The sequence below is a fragment of the Vitis riparia genome, chromosome 16, assembly GCF_004353265.1.
Source record: "Vitis riparia cultivar Riparia Gloire de Montpellier isolate 1030 chromosome 16, EGFV_Vit.rip_1.0, whole genome shotgun sequence".
NCBI classification, from domain to species: domain Eukaryota; kingdom Viridiplantae; phylum Streptophyta; class Magnoliopsida; order Vitales; family Vitaceae; genus Vitis; species Vitis riparia.
The window spans coordinates 766,421-788,573 of record NC_048446.1 but is presented as its reverse complement, the minus strand read 5'-3'; the positions used below and the strand labels follow the sequence as shown (position 1 = coordinate 788,573).

The following is a 22,153-nucleotide window of genomic DNA, read 5'->3' as shown; positions in this document are numbered from 1 at the left end:
AATCATTCATCTCATTTTACATCATTTAACGTTATTTATAAACTTAAGAAATCCCTAAAAATTGAATAAATTGTAAACATAACTTATGCAGTAATATATTGACATTTTAATTCCTTTCCTAAAACTATTAAATATTTTCCAAAAGATTAAAAGAAAATAAATTTGCAAAAAAAAAAAAAAAAAAAAAAAAAAAAAACTAAAAACTTTATAAGCTTCTTGTGATAAGAGTTGCTTCATAAACTTACTTTACTTTATTAAATTTTGTATAAATTCCTTGTACGGTGGAGGAGTTCAATCATATTTTGATCCAGTTTTCATAATTTTGGGGAGGACTACTCATCTTTCTCATGTTTCTATTTAACCATAATAAATACATCTTTTGTTTCAAATCAAAAAATTAAAACAAATAAAGAAGACTTCTAAATTCAAAAGAATCAAATACAAACTATAAGAAAAAATATTAATTTAGAAGCTTCTTTTAAGGAGAATTTTAAAACTACTAAATAATTATAATAAGAAAGAATCTAATCTCCAGAATTACCTAAATACTCTTTTTTTTTTCAGAAAATTACCTAAATAGTCTTGATAGAATAATTTAAGATTTCTTTATTTTCTTTCATTCCTTTCTTGACTAGATTTAGTTGGATATTCATTTGCATCAATTTTCTAATTCAATTTGTAGCCCTAAGTTACACTATACAAGCCTTTTTCTTAAACCTAGGCACACCACAACTTACTCCAACCTCTCATAATTCATAGTCTAGATCCCTTCGTGTCAGCATTTAACTAACACTTTTTGCTACTTCCTTCAAAGTTGATAGTTCTAGGCCAATCTATTCATTTCACTACTAACTTCCTTTGAGATTTAAGAAAGGTTGTTTTCTTCAATTAGGATGCATTTGGCAGCTCCAAAAGATATTTAACTTCATGACTATCTTTGGAGGGCTTTGGTAGGAAAAGATAGGCAGGCATTTGTGGAACTGTGCTTTTGCAGCTATTATTTGGGTGATATAAGGAATGCAAGACAATTAAGGGGCTATGTTAGTAGGTAGGATAGAATTTGAGCTCAACATATCTATGGTTTTCTAGACCAAAGAATTTATGTGAATTCTATTCAATCATGATTTTGGATTGCCACTTGTTCAGGAAGCCGAAAGAGAACTCCCTTTTTTAGAATGTTTACTTCTCACTGGGTAAGTTATAACTTGAACTTCCATGGTTGCTACCATTTTTAAGAATATATGGGTATTATAGAAATTATTAGAGATTGTATAGGGAATATGTTGAATATTGTAATAAGATCTATCAGTTACCCATGCACATGCATAACCCATTTACCTATTGTTTGTCATACTTAGAACCTGCAGTCCTTTAAGTACATCTGCATTTATTCCACTGAATATACTCTATATCAACATAGGAGCTTTACTTCAGATATTAAATAAGTTGTCATTTAAGTTGACAAAACCTAAGTGGTTGTTGAAATCATAAAACTCACACCATAGGATCAGGAGCATCATACTGCCGGCACATTATCCAAGGCACACCTATGTTCTAAGAAAGAGCCATGTTGGCAGCCCACATGGCATATGGCTTTCCTCCATCTCCATAAATTCTTTCAGTGTGTCCATATTCATTTTCTACCTACAAGGAAAAGAGAATTGCTTATTGGAATCTCAACACCATAGCATATGGTCACAGAGTAACATGAAGGAAGCACAGTGATGGAAAGGAACTAGAATGTACCGAGATTGACTAGTGTTCAAAGACCAAACTAACATAAGTCAAAACAGTAAAACAAAAAAAAAAACAAAAAAAAAAAACAAAAAAACCTGAAAAAAATAAATAAATAAATAAAACAAAAGAAAAAAACTATAATATTTTAGAAGCCTAAAATGAAAGGCTGTAATTGTTTTCCACTAGCATCGTTGTCATAGATGCCTCCAAGTTTCAAACACCAAGATAAAAGTTCACTTTCAAACAATCATATCCCTGCACAGGTACATATATGACATAATTATACAAAATAGTAAACCATATTGAATTATGTAGATAACAATAATAATGATGAGAGTGATTGAAAAACAGTTCAAGCTGCACAATATGGCGAATGAGTTATCACGATTTAACAGCAGCAAAACTCAAGTCTCCTGATGTGAAACATCAAATAAATGGTAAAAAGCATTTTTCCCTCAGAGAGAATAAAGTGTTGAACCAGTTACAAACCAGTTGTATAGCTCTAATAGGTTCCTTTCATAGAACAGGACAGGAGTTCTTACATTGTCAAAATTATTCTTATGCTAAAAGGGCTCCATAAAACAAATCCTCAAAAAAGAGGGTAAACTTTGAAGTCAGGAACAAAATGAAATATGATCACAACATTTAGCCAAATAATCAATCTGTTTAACTAGTTTGCTGCATGTTTATGAAATCAGGATATTTTGAAATTTTGTAGAAAAAAAGAGGTGAATAAATGGGAAGAATAGGACCCATTATTTAACAAAAATATTATATTGATTCATTGGTCCATATATGCACAGAAAAGGTTGGCTAATATAGGTATATGTGGTTTAATTTACTCATGTTATTCTAGATTGTTAAGAATTCCACTTCAACTAACACCAATCAGGAGCCATTCATCACTGTTCATGGGAAAGCAGGGAAGGACAGGCTATGCAAAATGCATTGCTATTTTCTCTTACAACTTCTTAGCTTCCTCATCACTAGCCACCATTTTTTAGGTTATTCAGCAGCATCATAACCCTAGGCCTAATGACTCTAGCCTAACCCTCTTAGTAATGCTCAACAAGCACCCAACAGTGATACTGCGAAAAGAGTTGGCACCACTGAGCCTCAATGAGGTTCTAGAATTGCTATAAAAAATCAATTCATTGTTGCTATATAGAATTGTTATAAACAAATCAATTCATTGTTGCTATACCAAAAAGCACCTTCAATACACATTAATTCAAATTTCCCTAAGCATTGTCTGGAATATCTACCACAACACCTCCTTATTTGGTCACCTCAAAATTTCTTGCATGTGCCTATTTATAATTTTACCCTTCCTTCTATTTTAACTTGCGCATTAAAATTCCGCATCTTTTATCCAATTTCCAAAATTTGATTCCTGTATTCAAGGATCTTCCTACTAACTAATTGACAAAGGATATACTTAGAACACCTTGGAAGTGCATCTTTTTTTCATCCTTGAACTTACAATTTTAAGGGGAACATAGTCCTGAGTCCCATCCACCATCCTCACTTTTACTAACAAAAAATTATTCTAAAGAAAAGGTACTAGTCTAAGGAACATTGTTGAAATTCTGTCATAGGAAATCTCCCGAATCTTAGGAAATCTCATTCTCTATGATTTTGCATCTTTCCTTGTACATACTCAATCCTAAGTGGTAGTGATCTTGTAAATATATAGTTGTCATTGACCTAGAATTATGCCTAGATGGAATATATAGTTTCCTTGAATATACTACCAGCTATTCGTCATCAATGAAAATCAATTCTCCACAAACATCAAGTCTCTTTTGATCATCAATCTTCATTATGAAACTGCCATGATTGGTAATCCTATACATCAGTTTCCAAATGCTCTTGTCAACTTGATGTATGGGTCCTATATGGATGGCTTTCCCATATCACTCTACAAGCACCACAAACTAATGTTGTGACTGGCAAAAGTCTGACAGAGCAAGCAGCTTCTAAGGAAAAATAAGCAAGTAAATATAAGAAGGCACTTTTCTGCATTTTGGAAAATCATAGAATTTGTTTTCAATGAAGTATAGTTTTCCTTGCTGAAAACATGGTACTCCTATAAGTTTTCTACAACCAATTTTCTCTATATAATTTTTCCTACTGAGGTGTGCAGAATTGTGGTAATTAAAGTTGCAAAATCAAAAGCCCCATAATCATCTACATATAATTAGATGTCTTGATGTCAATGTGAAAACTTGTAAAAAAAGTTGACAAATTCCTCCAATTTTGTCAATAGATCTACTTAGTTTTCCAAAGAAGAAGATCAACCACACATTTTCCACCAAACTAGTTTCATATTAAGAGTTATACTTGCCTGCACCAAGATTATAGGACCTCCTTGAGATGCAAAAGCTTCTCTTTCTTCATTATGTTCACTACAAGTGTCATGAACTTCTGCATGTGATACTGAATCGCAACAAGCAGCAAAATCAATTAGAAAAAGACACACTTCATTTCGAAACACAAACATCCTTATCTAAAGATATTAAAAGGTAAGGTCCAAGCAACAAAATCAATTAGAAAAAGCCACACGTCATTTTGAAACAGAAGCACCATTATCTAAAGATATTAAAAGGTAAGGTTCTCAGAACCACATTTATGAATCTACTAAAAACCAGACATCTACGTTCCCGTCTACATACATTGAAGGGTTCGCTATGGGTCCAAAAGACAGTTCCAGGCATGTAATGCAACCAAACAAGAACCCCACTATATCATAGAACAACATTTTAATCTTTTTCCTTCCCCATGAAACAACCGGTAAAAATTCAAAGAGTTTCACAAAAGTTATATTCATTAAAACAATAATAGAAATGAGGGCGAACCTTCATTATTCTAAATATAAAAAATACAATATGTAGATGTTGTCTACACACCCGAAATTCCATTCTGCTACAACAAATGGACCAAAACGGAGAATCAAATACATCCCATCCTGCTAAACAATCTTCACAAACTTGAGAAGATCGTACCATCCCCCAAAGTAATACTAAAAGTTTTCAAATTACAAGGGAAAATGATTCAAATCAATTTAATCATCAAATATTGAAACAGAGGAACATCAAGCTTAAGCACAACTAAATACATTTACTCTCACTCACATTGCCTGGAGAAAGTTCATGGCCATTCCAGAACACATATGTTTCAATCACACTGATCCCTCATTCCTTAGCTGTTTTAACCAGTCCCAGCCACATCTACTCCATTTCATATGAATAAAAGAGAAAACAACAATTATGCACAAAAACAGCAAATGTTATTCAAAAATGACAATCTCAGAGAGAACAATCAAACAATGATTCAGCCATGTGGGAATCAAGTCATAAATACTTTTCTTGCTTTAAAAAGAAAATAATCCTAAAATTTTCCTCCAAAATACCAAACCCAACGGTACATTTCTCATCCAAAATGGGCAAAACAAAAATTAAAACAAAAAATATTAAATAAAAAGAAACAGGAATGATTTTAAAACAAAAAATATTAAATAAAAAGAAACAGGAATGATTGGTTGCTCAGAAAACACAAAATGCAATATTCACCTTAAGACTTCCTCTAAAATGTAGGCAATACAATAATCTTATATATGCATTTTAGAAAAATCAAAGAAGCAAACACTTACTTACAATTGGTAGCTCTACAAAATTAACAGGAAACAAGCAATTAGGCATTGTTATGACTACCATTTTGAAAATAATTTTCTCACATTAGGAAGCAAATATTGTCATTCCAAAATGTATCACATAAATTAAGAGGCAAACAAATACCACCAGGTTTGGTTAGCGAGAAAATGGATGAATTCCCATTCAAATATCCAAAATGAGCATTATTAAAAATCAAAGAAACAAAAAGAGCATTGTTATAAAAATCAAAGAAACAGAGAAAAACAAACCATTAGGCATTGTTACCATTGCTATCATTCCAAAAACAAGATATGCATCTTTTGCCAAATTCTCTATCACTATCCTTGAGGAGCTAAGTCCTTTTCAAAGAAGAAGTGTGGTAGTCCATGTCCTTTGTGTGCAGCCAAGGCTTGTTGACACTATTGCAGAAAGTTGTTTTCATCTAGCTTCACTGCAAGTGGATGACTGAAAGTTCCAAAGAATTGGACTCCATGTGCAAAAGGAAGGTTAAAGAAGGAAAAGGAAGAAGAGGATTCAGACATTTTTTTTTCAAGCTGTGATACCAAATCAGAAAACTGGTAGGGAAGGAAACTATAAAGAACAGTGAAAAAGAAATTAGTTAAAGCTTTGTTTCTTCTTCTCTGGATTCATGTTTACATACAGTTAATTTTATGTCTAACAGAAGGAATAACAAACTAACAAACTCAGTTATTTTATAACTAAAATCCTATTACCTAAATGGTAATACACTAACGCAACTTAATTAGTTGTTAACAACTAAAAAGCCTACAAAGGCCTGAAACTAATTGAATATTTAAAAGCTTAAGCCCTAGGCCCCCAACAGCCTTGAGGATATAGTTTCTAGATTCTAAGCCTCAAAAAGGTGAAGCTTAAGCCGCAATTAAATCATAGTAAAGCTATAGCCTCAAGGCTAATTTACATTGCCTCACCTTGAGGCAATCCTCAACACGTAAGCCTCAATAGCAATTTTAAACACTGATTATATCAAATAGAGAATTTGTAATTATGGTCCAATAACACCATTTTTATAAGAAAAAAATAGTACTATGGCACACTAATTTTGAGACCTACAAATAGACAAGAAACAATCATGAGACAAAGAAGCAACATCAGAATATACAAACAAGAATAAGAAGTAGGATCATCTTTATAAAGTCTAACATTTTATCTTTTCACTGGAGTGTCAAGAAAAACAAATCTGCTAACTACAATGCTATGCAAGAAAGTGGAATCATCCCTGTATGCAAATACATTTCCAAATACCATGTCCAGATACTGTGTCATTATTGCTAAAATCATGATAATATAAGTAGGTAGCTAAAGAAAGGCCAAGGGAGTGGATGTTATACCATGTCTTTATATGGCTCTCTGGCACAACTATGTCACCACCAAGAAGATGTTATACCTTCTTCTTCATTGTGCAAAGACTCGGGTTCTTTGGAATCTTCTTTTCTCCCTTTTGGGGTGTCTTAGATTCTTTCTTGTTCAGTGAAGGAAACTTTTTTTGGGTGGCAAGGATTGTTTGTGGGTAAAGCTCATAAAAAGGCTTGGCAAGCGGCCCCCTTATGTATATTTTGGATAGTTTAGAAGCAAAGGAAAGGAATTTGTTAGAGTTTGGTAATGAGGAGCTTTCGCTCGCTCCAAAGATTGAAAATTTCTTTTGTATGTAACCTATGGTCTTGGGTTAGGGTGTCTATAGATTTGAGTCATTTTTCACTTGTAAGCTTCATTAATTGATTACGCTCTAAGTAAGGGCAAGTGATGTTTTTTGTTTCTATCCCTCCCCCTCTTGTTTGAGCCTTTTGGCTTCTTTTGTATACTTCCTGTATACTCTAAGGGCACTATTTTTGGTGTCCCCTCCCTTCTTTATATACACTTTTCCTTATCTATAAAATATCTATAGATAAGGAAAAGTATATATATATATATGAATAATAAGGAAAGTGAGTGATTAATCATGCATCCTCACTATGTGAGATCTTTAGAGCTTATTACAATTATAATAAGTCATAAAAGTGTTTTTGATGCTTTTGACTATGTTTTGAGGTAGCAAATTAATGTTGCTAATTTGATATATTTTTTATAGAAAAGAAATAATTTATCCTTATGGGGAAATTGGACAAGCAATTAATTTGAATCTAAAAGATATAAAGCTCCAAAGGAAGACTATCGAAGTTACATTGACAAAAGCAATATAATTTATCAATTGTGAACAATCAATCAAAGTTTTTGGGCATCTCAAAAGGTAACCCAAAACTTCTTCCATCAGTATTGTTTATCCTGGTTACTATATTTATAGCGAATATACATAAATTGAAACTCTTGCCAGAAGTATGTTTGGATTTTGTGTGAGGATGCAAAGGAAATTATGTATTATTCACATTGTAATTCACATTTTGTTTGAAATTAACTTTACTCTTTTACTTAAAAGAAAGAAAAAGATAAATTTATCAACTTGAAATCACAAGAAACTATTAAATAATATATGGGATTAATAACTATAACTAGCAAAAAAAAAAATAGTGACATACCAAGGAAGTTCAAAGGTTAAAAGGAGAAAGGAATCACCTATTGTGAAGGACCTAGTCACAAATTAATTGGCTCACCATAGAGCAATACATGCTCACATGACTTTATAGCTCTACGAAGCTCCTTAAGATGTCCACATTTTGGAAGCCTAGCTAAACCTGAAAGGCAATGGAGAAATAATTAAGTTTTGGAATGGGAGTGCTAAAATGTGGTTTGATGTAATAATGTTTTTTCTTGTACTGATTTTTAACACGAGGAGTTAATACTTAGAGCAAGAATTGTAGATAGCTCACCATATTCATCAATTAGTGCATTATAATCATAAGTAGTAGTGATGAATGGTCCACCAGATGTGCGACCAAAATTTGTACCACCATGATCCTAAACCAAAACAAAAAATGTAAAATAAGGTCATGCACAGAAATTGATAAAAATGATCCTACAAATTATATTTAAATAGCATGCGGAGTGAACAATAAGGTAAAGTGGAAAGTGTGACAAGTAAATAAAAATTATTTTAAATACCATGTAGTAATTCACTTTCCAGAAGAAACGAGCAACAGAAAAAACAATATCTTCACGTGGTCCATGAGGATCTGGTGCCCCAAATGTTTTAAACCTAAAAAAGATGTAGTGGTAACTTTATGTGGCTACAAAGGACATAGCATAACCAGCTAAGCTTGTGTTTACCATATGAGGTCAAAAAGGAAATAACATAACAGGCTCATATTCATTAGATGTATTCAATAGCCTTTGGTGCACAAATAGAGAGAGGAAAAAAATAGGATAAAGACCGAAAGTAAACAACTTTGGTTTGAAAATAAAATCCACAAAATAGTATGAAAGTTGATGTATATGTATATAATCCTTAAGATGCAAGACTTTCTTGGATGTGGACAAGATCACAAGAAACACAATTAAATTCATGATGCCAAAGTTAAAGTGCTTAGGCCTAATAGTGGTGGAGAATAGACATATGGCAGTTTTTTTGTATTTTATTGAACATGGAATTATCTATCAATCAAATGAATGACAGTAAAGGAACAAAACCACTATTCAGTGGACGTTACTAAGACATTGATGTTCTCTATGCAAGTTATTGGAGGCATGTTGGGGTGATGCAGTTCTTATAGTAGCTTACCTTCTCAATTAAATGCCTTCATGGGAATTGAATCTTATGGCCCCTAGAAAGTCCTATATGTTTTTCCCATTTGTTTCAAATACCCCAACAGTGTTTTTTGTTAGTTTTTTTTTTTTTTTTTTCGGTTTACAATGGTCAATGTAGAACTTGATCCTATAGCATTAAAGCATGTCTTTTAGTTCAAATATTTATATTCAAGAGAGGTTGCAAGAGAACAAATGTCTCTTTCACCTTAGTTGGTACCTCACATTTGGCAAGAACTTGAAAAGCAGGAAAGATCCACGGGGCAAGGGAGGATGCAAGAGGCAACAAATGAAGAAGACAGCTGGATGTGAAAGGGTGTCTACTATGAAGCACAAAGTGATGGATCCCACAAAAAGCCTCAAGACCAAACTAGTGACTAAGGGCTTACCTCATTGATTATCAAGAACCCTTTACCCTCAAGGCATCTTTAATCTATTCCTGAGGAATGAAATGAAAGGAAGCCATTCCCTTTTTTATATTCTAATGTTTATTTTTGGAAATGGAATCAGGAAACTTGTGGGTGCCACCTAATTTCAAGGAAACTCATTCTTTCAAAATGGAGAATGGGTGTCCTCGAAGCCCCTAGATGGACATTGGATTTCCTTGACATAATGACATATAAAATAATCAAATTTTTAAATAAGAGTTTTCATATATTAAATAATGTAAATTCATGCACCAAATACATACTTTAATTTCTTTAGTTTCATCTTTGGTGGGAGGATTCCTCATCCTTCTATTGCACTTCTTTTTCTATCAATATATACATGTGTTGTTTCCTATCAAAAAAAAAATACATACTTTAATTTCTTGGTGGTAAATGAAGACCAGTTATATAAACTGCTTAACTATTTTTTTTTCCAAATTGGGGGCATTTATACATTTAATTAGTCACACTCTAGCACCTAAAGATAAATTACTTAAAAATAGTTTTGTAATTATTTATTTGATTTGATTTGATTTGATTTGATTTATATAAATATTAATAACTATTTATCAAATTCAAATATTGTAAAGAAGATTAAAACCTTATTTGGGATAGTGTTTAATGGTAAAAGACATAGAAGTAAAAGTAATCACTACCCCAATATGATTGAATTGTAGTTTAAAAACTATATTTTAAAAATGCTTTTTTTATGAATAAGAATAATTATGACATTTTTAAGAATTTTTACTAAGTAAAAATTTACTTTACAAATCAATTTGAAGAAAAGCTTGGGTTTGCTTGCTTCTTCGGAACACAAATAAATCATGTTTGGAAGTGTGTAGCCTATGGTTGAAAGTTCTATGGAAACACTGCTAAAAATTGTATTTGATCTTCAAATGCAACTTTTAGCATTTGAAAAGCTCTCCCAAATATGGTTTAAGAATATCATCTTCTTAATCACTATTTTTAATCAATAAAATATAAATATTTTTAATCCAAATTACGTAAGTCTAACATTTTACATGACTAATTCTAAATCTCTAAATTTTTCCAAGATAAAAAGTATTCTCTCAACTTTTGCAAGATAAAATCTATAATCTTTTAAAAATGTAAAATTGCAATGAGGATTATTTTTAAAACATTACTATTAGAAGTTTTTGTATATATCAATGCATTATAGTAAATATATACGTATGTATTTATAATATTATGTTTTCTTATCGCTAGTAAGCATATCGAAGGCTTCTCTATTAGTTTTTCACCAATCAATGCATTATAATTGCATAGCCTCTATGGTAGAAAGCTTCCTAGGAAATAATATTATTGCTCCTGAGATATTTTTGTTGATGTGCTCTCTAGGATGCTCTGTTAGATTGCTAGTTGGCTATGTTGTTTTTCATTTTTTATATCATTTTTCTTTTAATTAGTTTTAGGAATAGCTTATCCTTCCCTGTATTTTGCTATTTCTTATAAAAAAAACTAAAAAAAAATGTGTGCATACAAAATAGTATATGACATTTATTCGTTACCAACACTAAATTTGCATGGGTACTCAACAAGAATCATTTTCTTATATAGATAACTAGAATATTAAATTTATATCATAAATTTTTCATTATCTTTTTCCTTTTTCTGCCTAATGCTTTGACTTTCTTTTCATGTGAACGTGGTATTAAGCAACATATAGAAGCATTTTAACCCCAACCTTATACCAAACAAAAAAGAAGTATTGAATAGATGTCTACCATGCAATATTAAAATGCAATTTCATAAAGATTACAATAATTTAAAGATTGAAAGTTGGCTATAACAATACCATCCAGGCCAATTTTCAGTCCACGTTTTGGGCTTGTTTGGAGAATTTGGTGCGAATTGGTCACAAGTGTTGATCTGCAAAGAAAAAAATTCAACGTTGTGATCTGAGTTGAAAGTCAAAATTTTCAGCAATCCTTACCAATTAGAAGAGAACAATAAGGAGAAAGAAAAAGGAAAGAGTTCTTTTTTAAAGGGAACATTAGAAAATATATTAATAGCACCTAAGAAAGGAAGCACCCAATACACACAATGTATACAATATGCATTAAAAGGTAAGCTAAAACAAAAAAAAATGCTCTCTCCTTACATGAAAAGTGAAAATCATATCTTACACAAAATAAAGAGCTAAAGACAGCTCTTTTGCAATTTGTTATTGTTTTGTTTTCCTACTGATTCTTAACTCCAATAAGAAGCAAACTGTAATTTAACTGCTACTACTTATCACATGTTGCACACATACTGTGAAAGAGTTAATGGGAGAGAAAGAGGGAGAGAGAGAAGACTTAATATAACAGCGGAATAGTGGATTGAGAGAAGATATAAAAAGGAATGATACTGGAAGACAACTAGAGTGATTCTAGAAGTTTTTTCTTTCTTCTCCCAATTTGTTATTTTTTCCTTTCTATTTTCTTTCTTTTTTTCCTTTTGGTTTTTGCAATTACAAACGCATTCTTTAATCTCTCACAATCAATAACCATTTCCCTTCAAATAGTTGCTACCATAACTTAGTAGCCCTACAATTGCTGTTGAGGATGTAGGAAAACCCTAAGATGATAGTCCACCATCAAATAGGTGGGCTAGAGATTCGATCTTTTAGGATTTAAGAAGAGGAGCAAGAAATTTTTATTTTTTTATTTTTGATAGGTGGAGCAAGAAATAAAATGTATGTCAATCAGGGAAAGTAAAAATAAAATATAAGAAAATAAGAAATAAAGAAAAAAAAATTAGGAAACCTTTAGAGTCTCATTAAGGCGTTCTAGGAGTCTCACATAGAAGAAAAATAATGGAGTCAAGCATAATAATGATAATAATAATAATAATAATAATAATAATAATAAATCATTCATCTCATTTTACATCAATTAACGTTATTTATAAACTTAAGAAATCCCTAAAAATTGAATAAACTGTAAACATAACCTACATAGTAATATATTAACATTTTAATTCCTTTCCTAAAACTATTAAATATTTTTCAAAAGATTAAAAGAAAATAAATTTGCAAAAAAAAAAAAAAACTAAAACTTTATAAACTTCTTGTGATAAGAGTTGCTTTATAAACTTACTTTACTTTATAAAATTTTGTATAAATTCCTTGTACAGCAGAGGAGTTCAATCATATTTTGATCCAGTTTTCATAATTTTAGGGAGGACTACTCATCTTTCTCATATTTCTATTTAACCATAATAAATACATCTTTTGTTTCAAATAAAAAAATAAAAAAAATAAAGAAGACTTCCAAATTCAAAAGAATCAAATACAAATTATAAGAAAAAATATTAATTTAGAAACTTCTTTTAAGGATAATTTTAAAGCTACTAAATAATTATAATAAGAAAGAATCTAATCTCCAAAATTACCTAAATACTCTTTTTTTTTTTCAGAAAATTACCTAAATACTAATTTCGATTTCACTTAAACTTCTAGCTAAAGCTAAAAACAAGAAGCAATTCTTAATGGCTCTTAGTTTCGAGTTGAAAATAAGCTTCAGGCAAACTTGACGTGCTAAAATAATGTGGTAGACTACTAGTCTAGTGGCGTATAATTGAGTTGGACACCCTAACTTGACTACCGGTCAAGTTGTTGTATAACTAAATCCAACCCCTTAGTAAAGTTGGTTGAAAATACTCTTATGTCAACTCCAATCAAGTAATTGTATAATTGTGATGTAGAACAATCGTAAGATTGTTGTATACAATCAAATAGGTGGACTAAGGTTTCAATCTTTTAGGATTTAAGGAGGAAAATGAATAATAAAAATTATGGTAATGGGGAAAAGTAAAATAAAAGATAGGAAAAGTAAGATAAAGGATAAAAGATGGAAACGTTAGTGTCTTAGAAGAAAAATAATGGAGTCTCACCATTAAAATTTGTAGGGCATGCAAAAATCATAAATCATTGGTTATTCATTAATCCGGTTTTACATTGATTACCCTTATTTTTTATTTTTTATTTTTTTATTCTTCTTAGCAACTAAATCGAGTATTTAATTCATCTTCCAAATAGATCTGTTCACTTATAAGAAAATGAATTATAATAGTATATATAACAATGACAGTAGTAGTAGAGTAATAGTAATAAAAATAATATAATTGGTATGAGAAAATGCATCTGTGCACTAATAAACTATTGTTAGATTACTAAGGTCAATTGAAATTACCAAACCTTTGCCTTGTGGAATTTTAGCAAGATCAAGTCTTAGAGTGAGTTGATATCCCTCTCTTGCAGGTTCAACAACCTCCAAAACATCAGAACAAATTCCCTTTATCATCTCTATGGTGTAATGTGAAAGGCCATGTGAGTGCAGAATGCTTGGGACAGTAGTGGGGTTGCTATTGACAAGTAGGTGTCATGTGGAATCAGATGCAGAAGACTGTTAAATACAGAAATTCTAAAACTATTTGTCAATATTTCAATATGGTTCCAAGATGATAAAATATTTTTACCCTAGGATGCAACTTATTCCGAAAACTGAGTAATTCCTGAATCTAGATTATCTCATGGTTTTGAATTTGTAACTTTTCCATGAAAAATGATAGATGATACATGATGGAGCAGTTGATTAATCCATTTAGTGAATGGTCAATCAAGATCGGGGGAAAAATGGAAAACTTATTTAAAGTGTAGTATATAAAGTATGTGAGAAACTTGCCAAAGGTTTTACCTGGACATGGTATTCCACTGACCCAAATTCATACAAGTGGTGATCAATCTCCATAGGCTTCTCAATGCTGCCATGAAAGAAGTAATCTTGATCATTAGTGTAATTTTAATTTTGTTCTGCACTAATCAAACTTCTTCTATGCTCCATTTGGCTACTGAGAAGGTCAGAAATAAATGCTACAATAGCACTTTCATTCCCACGAAGATCCAAAAACTCTTTTCTTTTCCTTCATCTTCTCAAGAAACCAAACAGAGGATTAGTTTTTTAATAATGAAATTGTATGTGGCAAAACAACTAATTCGTACTAAAACATTTGCAGCAGGAACAATGGCAAATATCCATGAGATTGATCCTACTAATGTTGAGTTATTAAACTAGGAGGTTAATGAGAGCTTGTCAAATTAACTGATGATATGTACTTTAAAGTAGATTAAACTTTTGTAAGTTGGTTAATAATTACTGAGTGATGTTTGATTTAAAGGTTTAATGCACTAGATAGCCCTTACAAAGCATTACAATGACTCATTTTTCATTGAAAAATGCAAGGCACTAAAAGTAATTTTTTGTTTTGCACCCTATCCACACTATGAAATGGCAGATTCTCATTTCTAGATGACTGAAACTGAAGATAAAACGTGCTAGAAGGTTGCCATGGTAATGTTTTCCTCTTCCCACCAAAGTTGGTGGTCTTTGACTTCAAAATTTGAAGACAAGAATTGACAAATCCCCCTTACCCACCAACCAAAGTGAAAGAAGAGAATAGCTTCATCCCATAGGGCAATAATTGAAACACCATTCACTAAGTATCTACTTGGAAATCACATTTTCTCGTATGCCAAACAGCACAAGTGCTCAAGAGGTCCCCACCAAGTGGAAGCTAGGAGACCAACTCACTGAGTGTGACGACCATTGCTCCTATGATCATTGTTGCCTCTCGTCATGCACATTGTCTAAATAGGTAGGCAACAATCCTTGTAGCACAACCTTGGTAGCAGAGTTTTATACAAAATGGGCTGCTCCTTTGGTGTCTAGGTGGCAAATAGGTAGACATCCTAAGTACTGATAGTGGAATAATGACATGCAAACCCCTTTAATTTTTCCAAATAGACTTTCCTAGAAAAGGAATCATAGAAATCACAAAAAAATTTGAGATGAGATTTCTTGCAACCTAGATGCCCACATGTGGAACAATGAAGAACTTTCTTCCATCGTGACCTCTTATCCAAACAAGGTATAGAATGGTACATAGGTTTAATAGCACCATTAAACAATATAGTTGGCCCATGGCATTTTCCATATGACCTATCCAGAATCTCACCTTCATCTTTCTTAAATCACTTGATATCACATACTACAACTCATGCTAGTTTACCATTGATAGATTCTCTCTCTAATTTTCATTTTCTCCAAATTTCAGGTCAGGCAAGCCACTAAATGTGAACTCTAATACTAAATGATGGTGAATTTAACCAAATTAAGGGACTGAAACAAGTTAGAGTTTCCCCATACATGGTGAAGTCTATGAACAGGAAAAAACTCATTTTCGGATGAAGAGTCTAGGGATAAACGCGAGGGTCAGAAGGTAGTGCAGTTGAAGATGGCCATGCACGACCAATTATTTTTGCGTGTATTTTACATGCAACATTAAATTCAATGTCTAGTGATCCTCCTTGCATTTACAATTCTTGTCAATGGTCTTCGGGCATCCAATCACCAAAGCCTCCTAGAGCTTTCTAGCAAGGAGGCAAGCAATTGTGCTTGACTCAACTCCAACAATGACTATAAACCCCATCCAAACCTATATTCTCTAATTGGATTTTGACCTTATTTCTAAATTACTCTGTTGACCATCAAAAACCTTCTTTCAAGATCCACTAGTCCAATTGGATTGTTCTCTTCCATATTTGGGTTCTCTTAAAGGAATTTCAAAGCATCCAATGTATTTAGGTGATCCAAAGGCCAAACAATGACACTTATATCTTAACCATCAAGAACTACAAGTCGATCATGTGATAGACAGGACCAATAAAAATCTTTGAATTCATCAACTAAGTTCTCGACAGCATTCGGGGATTGGACTTTGGGGCAAAACCCATTAACAATATCCCTAAAACTGATCACAAATTTTAGCTTCTAAAAGTTATTCCTTTTTTCAAACACCCCTTTGTAACACAAGAATGCTATGCTAATAGTATCTAGGAACAATCATGAATGATTGGCCATAATACTAAAGAGTTCAAATGATTTCCATGCATCTCCATTCATTGCAGCCTCGGATATGATTGCATTCCATCTTGAACGTGTTTCCTTTTTCATAAACATCAAACAGATTCTTCACTGGACTTATGAATCTATAACCACACAGTAAAGCACAACCCTCTTCTCTCAATCACAATAGAGTACAAACTAGACAATCAAAGTAAACCCCAAAGGCATGACCAAAAATAAGGACGCAGATGGAGATACCAAATATGGAGATGGATGATCTCAAAACAGAGTATGACCAAGAGAACAGATAAACAAAAGACTCATTAAATGGAAACCCATTTCATGCTGAAATCAATGGGTTCCGGGACCAGTGGCACATGAAAGATTCAACGCAAATATTGAAACAAGATCAATATTAAATTCTCATTTGCAAGAGCAAACAACATTTTAGACCCAAACCAAAAAAAAAAAAAAAAGAGAATAACAAAACGGTATCATAGGTTCACCATCAATCAATAGAATACTCAGAATTGTGCAAGAAAGCAAAGCACAATCATATGAAAATAAGAAAGGTACAAGTTTTCAATGGTGACCATACCTAAAGAACCTCCCTTCAAGCAATAATCTCCTTAGCTTCTAGTACTCTTCCTTCTCTAAGCCCGACCTCATCCCCCTTAGCTTTTCCTCTCTCTATGAAAGGTAAGCTTCTCTTTTTTATTCTCAATTCCAAAAAAAAAAAAAAAAAAACAAATAAACAAACCTCTAGACTATTGACCTTATTTTCTCTTAAAAAGTTTTGACCTTGATTCTCCTTTCCAAAACATGCAGCCTATTTCCGCATGCAAAATAGAAGAGAATAAATATAAGTTAGAAATCACATAATTGAGAAATAATAATAATAAAACATAAGATAATAAAATAAAATAAATAAACAAACAAACAAATAAGTAAAACATACAAAAATACAAATGTCATGTATGTAACAGAAAGAGACAAGATATTCAACGAATGAAATAGCAGTGACACACAATAGATATACCCAGTAGTCACACATGGTAGTCACCGTCGCAGAGCAATTTGGACAGAAGCAAAAAAATGGGTAGATAAAGAATTACATAAATAGCAGTGACAATCTTAAAATTCATCAGCAGGCTTTAGAAAACCTTAAAACCTGAATAAAACTATAAAAAAAGAAGTCTAACCAATATAGTAACTTGTTATGACTCTTATTTATTTCCTAAACCTCTAAATAATAAGATTAAAATAAAATAGTAACTTTTTGTCTAAAATTTGAAAATTAACTTTATAAAAACTTCTTGTAATAAGAGTTTCTAATGAAGAAGACTTCTAGATTTTTAAGTAAACTCAAATAGAAACTTCGGAAAAAAAAAAATGTTTTAGAAAATAGAAAGTTTAGAAATGTAGAAACTTCTTTTAAGGAGAAATTTCCAATAACAAAACTTCTCAAATTCTAAATGCAACTCAAACACTAATTATTAACCAATTATGACTCTAGATAGCCGCATTAGCGGTAAAAAATCACATTTTGATGGAGGAAGGACTTGAAATACATAATAGTTTGAGGTTGTAAGCAAGATTAATATACATAAACCTTAATTCTATATTGCAACACTCATCAGACCAAGATTAATCCACACAAATCCAGAACAGTCAAATCAAATCCAAGCAATTCGATTCCCAATTGCAACACCCACAACAACAAGATTCTCTAACATAATTCGAGAAGAATCAAATCAAACACAAAGAATATACAAATAATATGCAGTAAAGAAATTTATTGCTCACTTACTCCAGCCTTCTGAAGAGCACATCAAGACCAGACCACAAGACAATCACCGGCATAGAAATGACACCTTCAATTCTAACCTCATCAGCTTCATCCTGGAGCCCAAATCCAACACTTCAAGAATGCTTTCAGTTTTTAAGCTAGGACCAATTTTGGACTGAACTTGGACCAAGAGGCATTTTGTTCTCCAGGGAGGATTAGATTCAGTGAGCATAAAAGAATGGGTAAATGGAAGCTTTAGCAATATATTCACAAAATCTGCACCATCCCCATTATTTCTGAAAAGAGTATTCTCTGTGGATAGAGGACCTAAATCATAAAATATAATAATAAGATATAGCTGATGCAAGTCTTAAGTGATGGAATGGCAGCAGATACAGTAAAGTGAAAAACTTCCAAAAGACGAAAATCTACAATCTAATTGCTAGGCAGATTACAAGCTAAATTCATGTTCACTAAGTTATAACTTGAAATGTTATGGCTATTGTGTGTGTCCCTCTCAAAGAATATTCAATTAGTTGAACAAGGCAACACCTTGAAGAATTAAAAATATTTGTTGAATGCATAATGCATCAGCAATAAGTAAAGAAACAGTATATGGCTATTGCATGCATATCTAATCAGTTATGCTCCCTTCATCATGATAAAAACTGAAATAATGATCAGAATGGTACTATTGCTATTAGATGAGGCATATACCTATGATCATAATGTTGGTATAATATACTAATATTTTTGCATAACAAGAAATGAAAAGGCCTGATTAATTGGCATATTTACCAATTTAGCATTGCTCTTATACGCTGCTTTCCTATTAGCATAATATGGGATGAATAGCCTTGCAAAATTATCTTATTCCTCACAATGCAGATTAAAAGCAACAACATTACTCAGGCTATGATCACTAACCATAAATTTGGTGTTGACTGAAATTGTCTTGGGATGATGCCACTAGAATGGTTACCATGGATGTTCCTGGTAAGAAAGAAACAAGTCTTTTGATAAAAAAAATATATAACACCAAGTGATGAGAAAGATTCCAATGAAGGACCCTACAGACCAGCAAGAAGATCAGAGACCCAGTAAAGTGATTGTATGATAGATCCTTGGGACAACAGATCCAAATATGGTGCAATTTCCAAAGCATATAAATTTTGCTGATAGAATAGACCAACAGAAGAGGCTAAATTATATGTAAACAGTCTGATTTCTTTTCTTTTTTTATAAGTATAAACATTATGATTTATTAATAAGTAATAAAATTATACAAGCAACTGCCAATTAGTTTCAACTCCATCCACAACAATATGTCCACCAAGGTTTAGTCCTAGAAGTTGACTGCAGAGATGAGAGAACATGTGGTTTCCACATATCATCTAAATTGGGCACATAGTTAAAAAGGACCTATGTTGCATTACATGAAAATAATAATGGACTTAGAACATGGGACTCCCTTCCATGATTCATCACATGGACCCCAGCATATGATCTCCACTTCTCCAACTATAGGGGTAGTTCAGTAACTTCAGTTCCTTGTACAGTCTTGAAGAGTTGCCACTGCAGAAAGTGAAAAGAAGGGAATAACTTAAGTTTTTTCGGATTATTAGCCTATTGATTAGTCCTTTTTATTTTTGATCCAATGTAGCACTCAGATCACTTTTGGGCATTCATCCATTTTGGTGGACCCCACTATGATTGCCCACAATATTATGTAAGCCCCATTCATAGCTACATAGAAGATCTCAGCATTACCTCATTTAGAGAGAAAACCATTCTGTTATTTTCCCTCAAGAAAAAGAACATGGAGATCTTTGCTGGCAAAGAAAACTAAGGAAAAGAAAAAGCGAAAAAAATTTCAGTTAAGAACCATATTATCTATGTTACTCTTGGAGTGGAAAAAAAATTCAATTCAGAACCATGTTATCTATGCTACTCTTGTTTTGGAGAAATCAAAAACTAAACTCAACCAAACATTGGGTCCAATTAGGTGGAGGTTTCACTTTTTAAGATTCCAGAAATTTTCTTGGAGACCAAACAATTGGAATGAAGCATTACAATAACTAGTAATCACCATGTAGTGCAAATTATCTCAATTTTCTAGAGAAATTTCAAAAAAAAAAAAAAATGACAAGGAAAAAATCAAGAGTACAAGAACTAGTACCCTTTTGTGTGATCCGTAAAAGCTGAAACTGGTTAAATTATTTTTTTAACAGTCAAGAATCAATCTCCCAACAATAAAAATAAAAAAGAAAAATAAAATCAAAAGAAGACAAAAAAATCAAGAACCAAAAAGTAGAGATGCAATCTCGTGGATATGTGAAAAGCTTGATGAATGTCGAGAACATAACTACAATGAGAAATAACCGTAGATGTCGTTTCATCATTTCAAGAGGCAGAGTAACATAAGCATGTCTTTTCCCTAGGAGAATCTAAAGAAAATAGAGATATCACAAAGGAAACATATAACATCTGTTTGGATGCCGAGAAAACACATGAAAAGAAAGAGAATGGAAAATCTCAAAAAAAAAAAAAAAACAACGTATATGAAAAAGCAATCAAATCTAAACAACATCTGTTTGGATGCCCAGAAAACTCTTGAAAATAAAAGCAAGGAAAATCTTGAGAAAAAGAACAACGTATACAAAAAAATCTTTTATTTAGAAAAAAAAGGTTTTCAAGAATCAATAATCAGTTTTTCAGAGAGATTTCGTTCGTTGAAAAAACAGAGTAAGGAAAGTAATTGAAACTCTAGAGAACAAGGGTTTTGAACTTACCTCTGAGGAAGCTTTAAGAGAGTAAAGCTTATAGAGAGAAAGAGAGGGGTTGAGAACGAGAGCTCTGAGTGGAGTGTTGTGTCCTTGAACATCTGTTTGGATGCCGAGAAAACTCATGAAAAGAAAGAGAATGGAAAATCTCGAAGAAAAAAAAAATAACGTGTATGAAAAAGCAATCAAATCTAAACAACATCTGTTTGGATGCCCAGAAAACTCGTGAAAATAAAAGCAAGGAAAATCTTGAGAAAAAGAACAACGTATACGAAAAAATCTTTTATTTAGAAAAAAAAACAATAAAAAAAAGTTTTCAAGAATCAATAATCAGTTTTTCAGAGAGATTTCGTTCGTTGAAAAAACAGAGTAAGGAAAGTAATTGAAACTCTAGAGAACAAGGGTTTTGAACTTACCTCTGAGGAAGCTTTAAGAGAGTAAAGCTCATAGAGAGAGAGAGAGGGGTTGAGAACGAGAGCTCTGAGTGGAGTGTTGTGTCCTTGAACATCTGTTTGGATGCCGAGAAAACTCATGAAAAGAAAGAGAATGGAAAATCTCGAAGAAAAAAAAAACAACGTGTATGAAAAAGCAATCAAATCTAAACAACATCTGTTTGGATGCCCAGAAAACTCGTGAAAATAAAAGCAAGGAAAATCTTGAAAAAAAGAACAACGTATACAAAAAAATCTTTTATTTAGGAAAAAAACAATTAAAAAAAGGTTTTCAAGAATCAATAATCAGTTTTTCAGAGAGATTTCGTTCGTTGAAAAGACAGAGTAAGGAAAGTAATTGAAACTCTAGAGAACAAGGGTTTTGAACTTACCCCTGATGAGAGTAAAGCTTACAGAGAGAGAGGGGTTGAGAACGAGAGCTCTGAGTGGAGTGTTTTGAGAACGAGAGCTCTCCTTGAAAAGCTTTTATACATTGATATTGCCAGCTCAGCACGTTTTGCCCGTTGATATTGCCAGTCATGACGTTAACCTCACACGTATCGTGAGAGCTGAGGAGGGAGGAAAATATCGTGAATTTCACCTATTTCTCGGGATTTATTAGCATTTTATCATTTTATCTCCAATATATCGCGATATGTTGGGATGCTGAGCCAACCGCTGGGGCAAATTTGACTCTTACTGAATGACCT

The 22,153-nt window shown here is 32.2% G+C and overlaps 1 protein-coding gene and 1 long non-coding RNA gene across 2 annotated transcripts; both read right to left on the bottom strand.

Annotated features, from left to right (window-relative positions):
- Nucleotides 1-4,085: 4,085 nt before the first annotated feature.
- Nucleotides 4,086-4,959, bottom strand: LOC117934168. Its single transcript, XR_004654445.1, has 3 exons — nt 4,872-4,959; nt 4,647-4,759; nt 4,086-4,176 (listed from the first exon to the last, which is right to left on the bottom strand). It is a non-coding gene; the product is annotated as an uncharacterized LOC117934168 (long non-coding RNA).
- A 691-nt stretch (nt 4,960-5,650) lies between these two features.
- Nucleotides 5,651-21,910, bottom strand: LOC117933466 (beta-galactosidase 10-like). The gene is made up of 12 exons (XM_034854840.1): nt 21,836-21,910; nt 21,429-21,520; nt 21,022-21,113; nt 19,308-19,404; nt 19,157-19,222; nt 18,251-18,556; nt 14,233-14,299; nt 11,349-11,422; nt 8,466-8,559; nt 8,234-8,321; nt 7,980-8,098; nt 5,651-5,855 (listed from the first exon to the last, which is right to left on the bottom strand). Exons 6-11 carry the CDS (start codon nt 18,301-18,303, stop codon nt 7,998-8,000), a joined length of 477 nt encoding a protein of 158 aa, XP_034710731.1. The 5' UTR covers nt 18,304-18,556; nt 19,157-19,222; nt 19,308-19,404; nt 21,022-21,113; nt 21,429-21,520; nt 21,836-21,910; the 3' UTR covers nt 5,651-5,855; nt 7,980-7,997.
- Nucleotides 21,911-22,153: the final 243 nt, after the last annotated feature.

Coding starts and splice junctions, on each gene's coding strand:
- LOC117933466 (XM_034854840.1), bottom strand. CDS start 18,303: ATGCCGGTGATTGTCTTGTGGTCTGGTCTTGATGTGCTCTTCAGAAGG. Junction 8,322..8,465: donor GGAAAGTGAATTACTACATG/GTATTTAAAATA, acceptor GTTTTGGTTTAG/GATCATGGTGGTACAAATTT. Junction 8,099..8,233: donor TGCACTAATTGATGAATATG/GTGAGCTATCTA, acceptor ATTGCCTTTCAG/GTTTAGCTAGGCTTCCAAAA.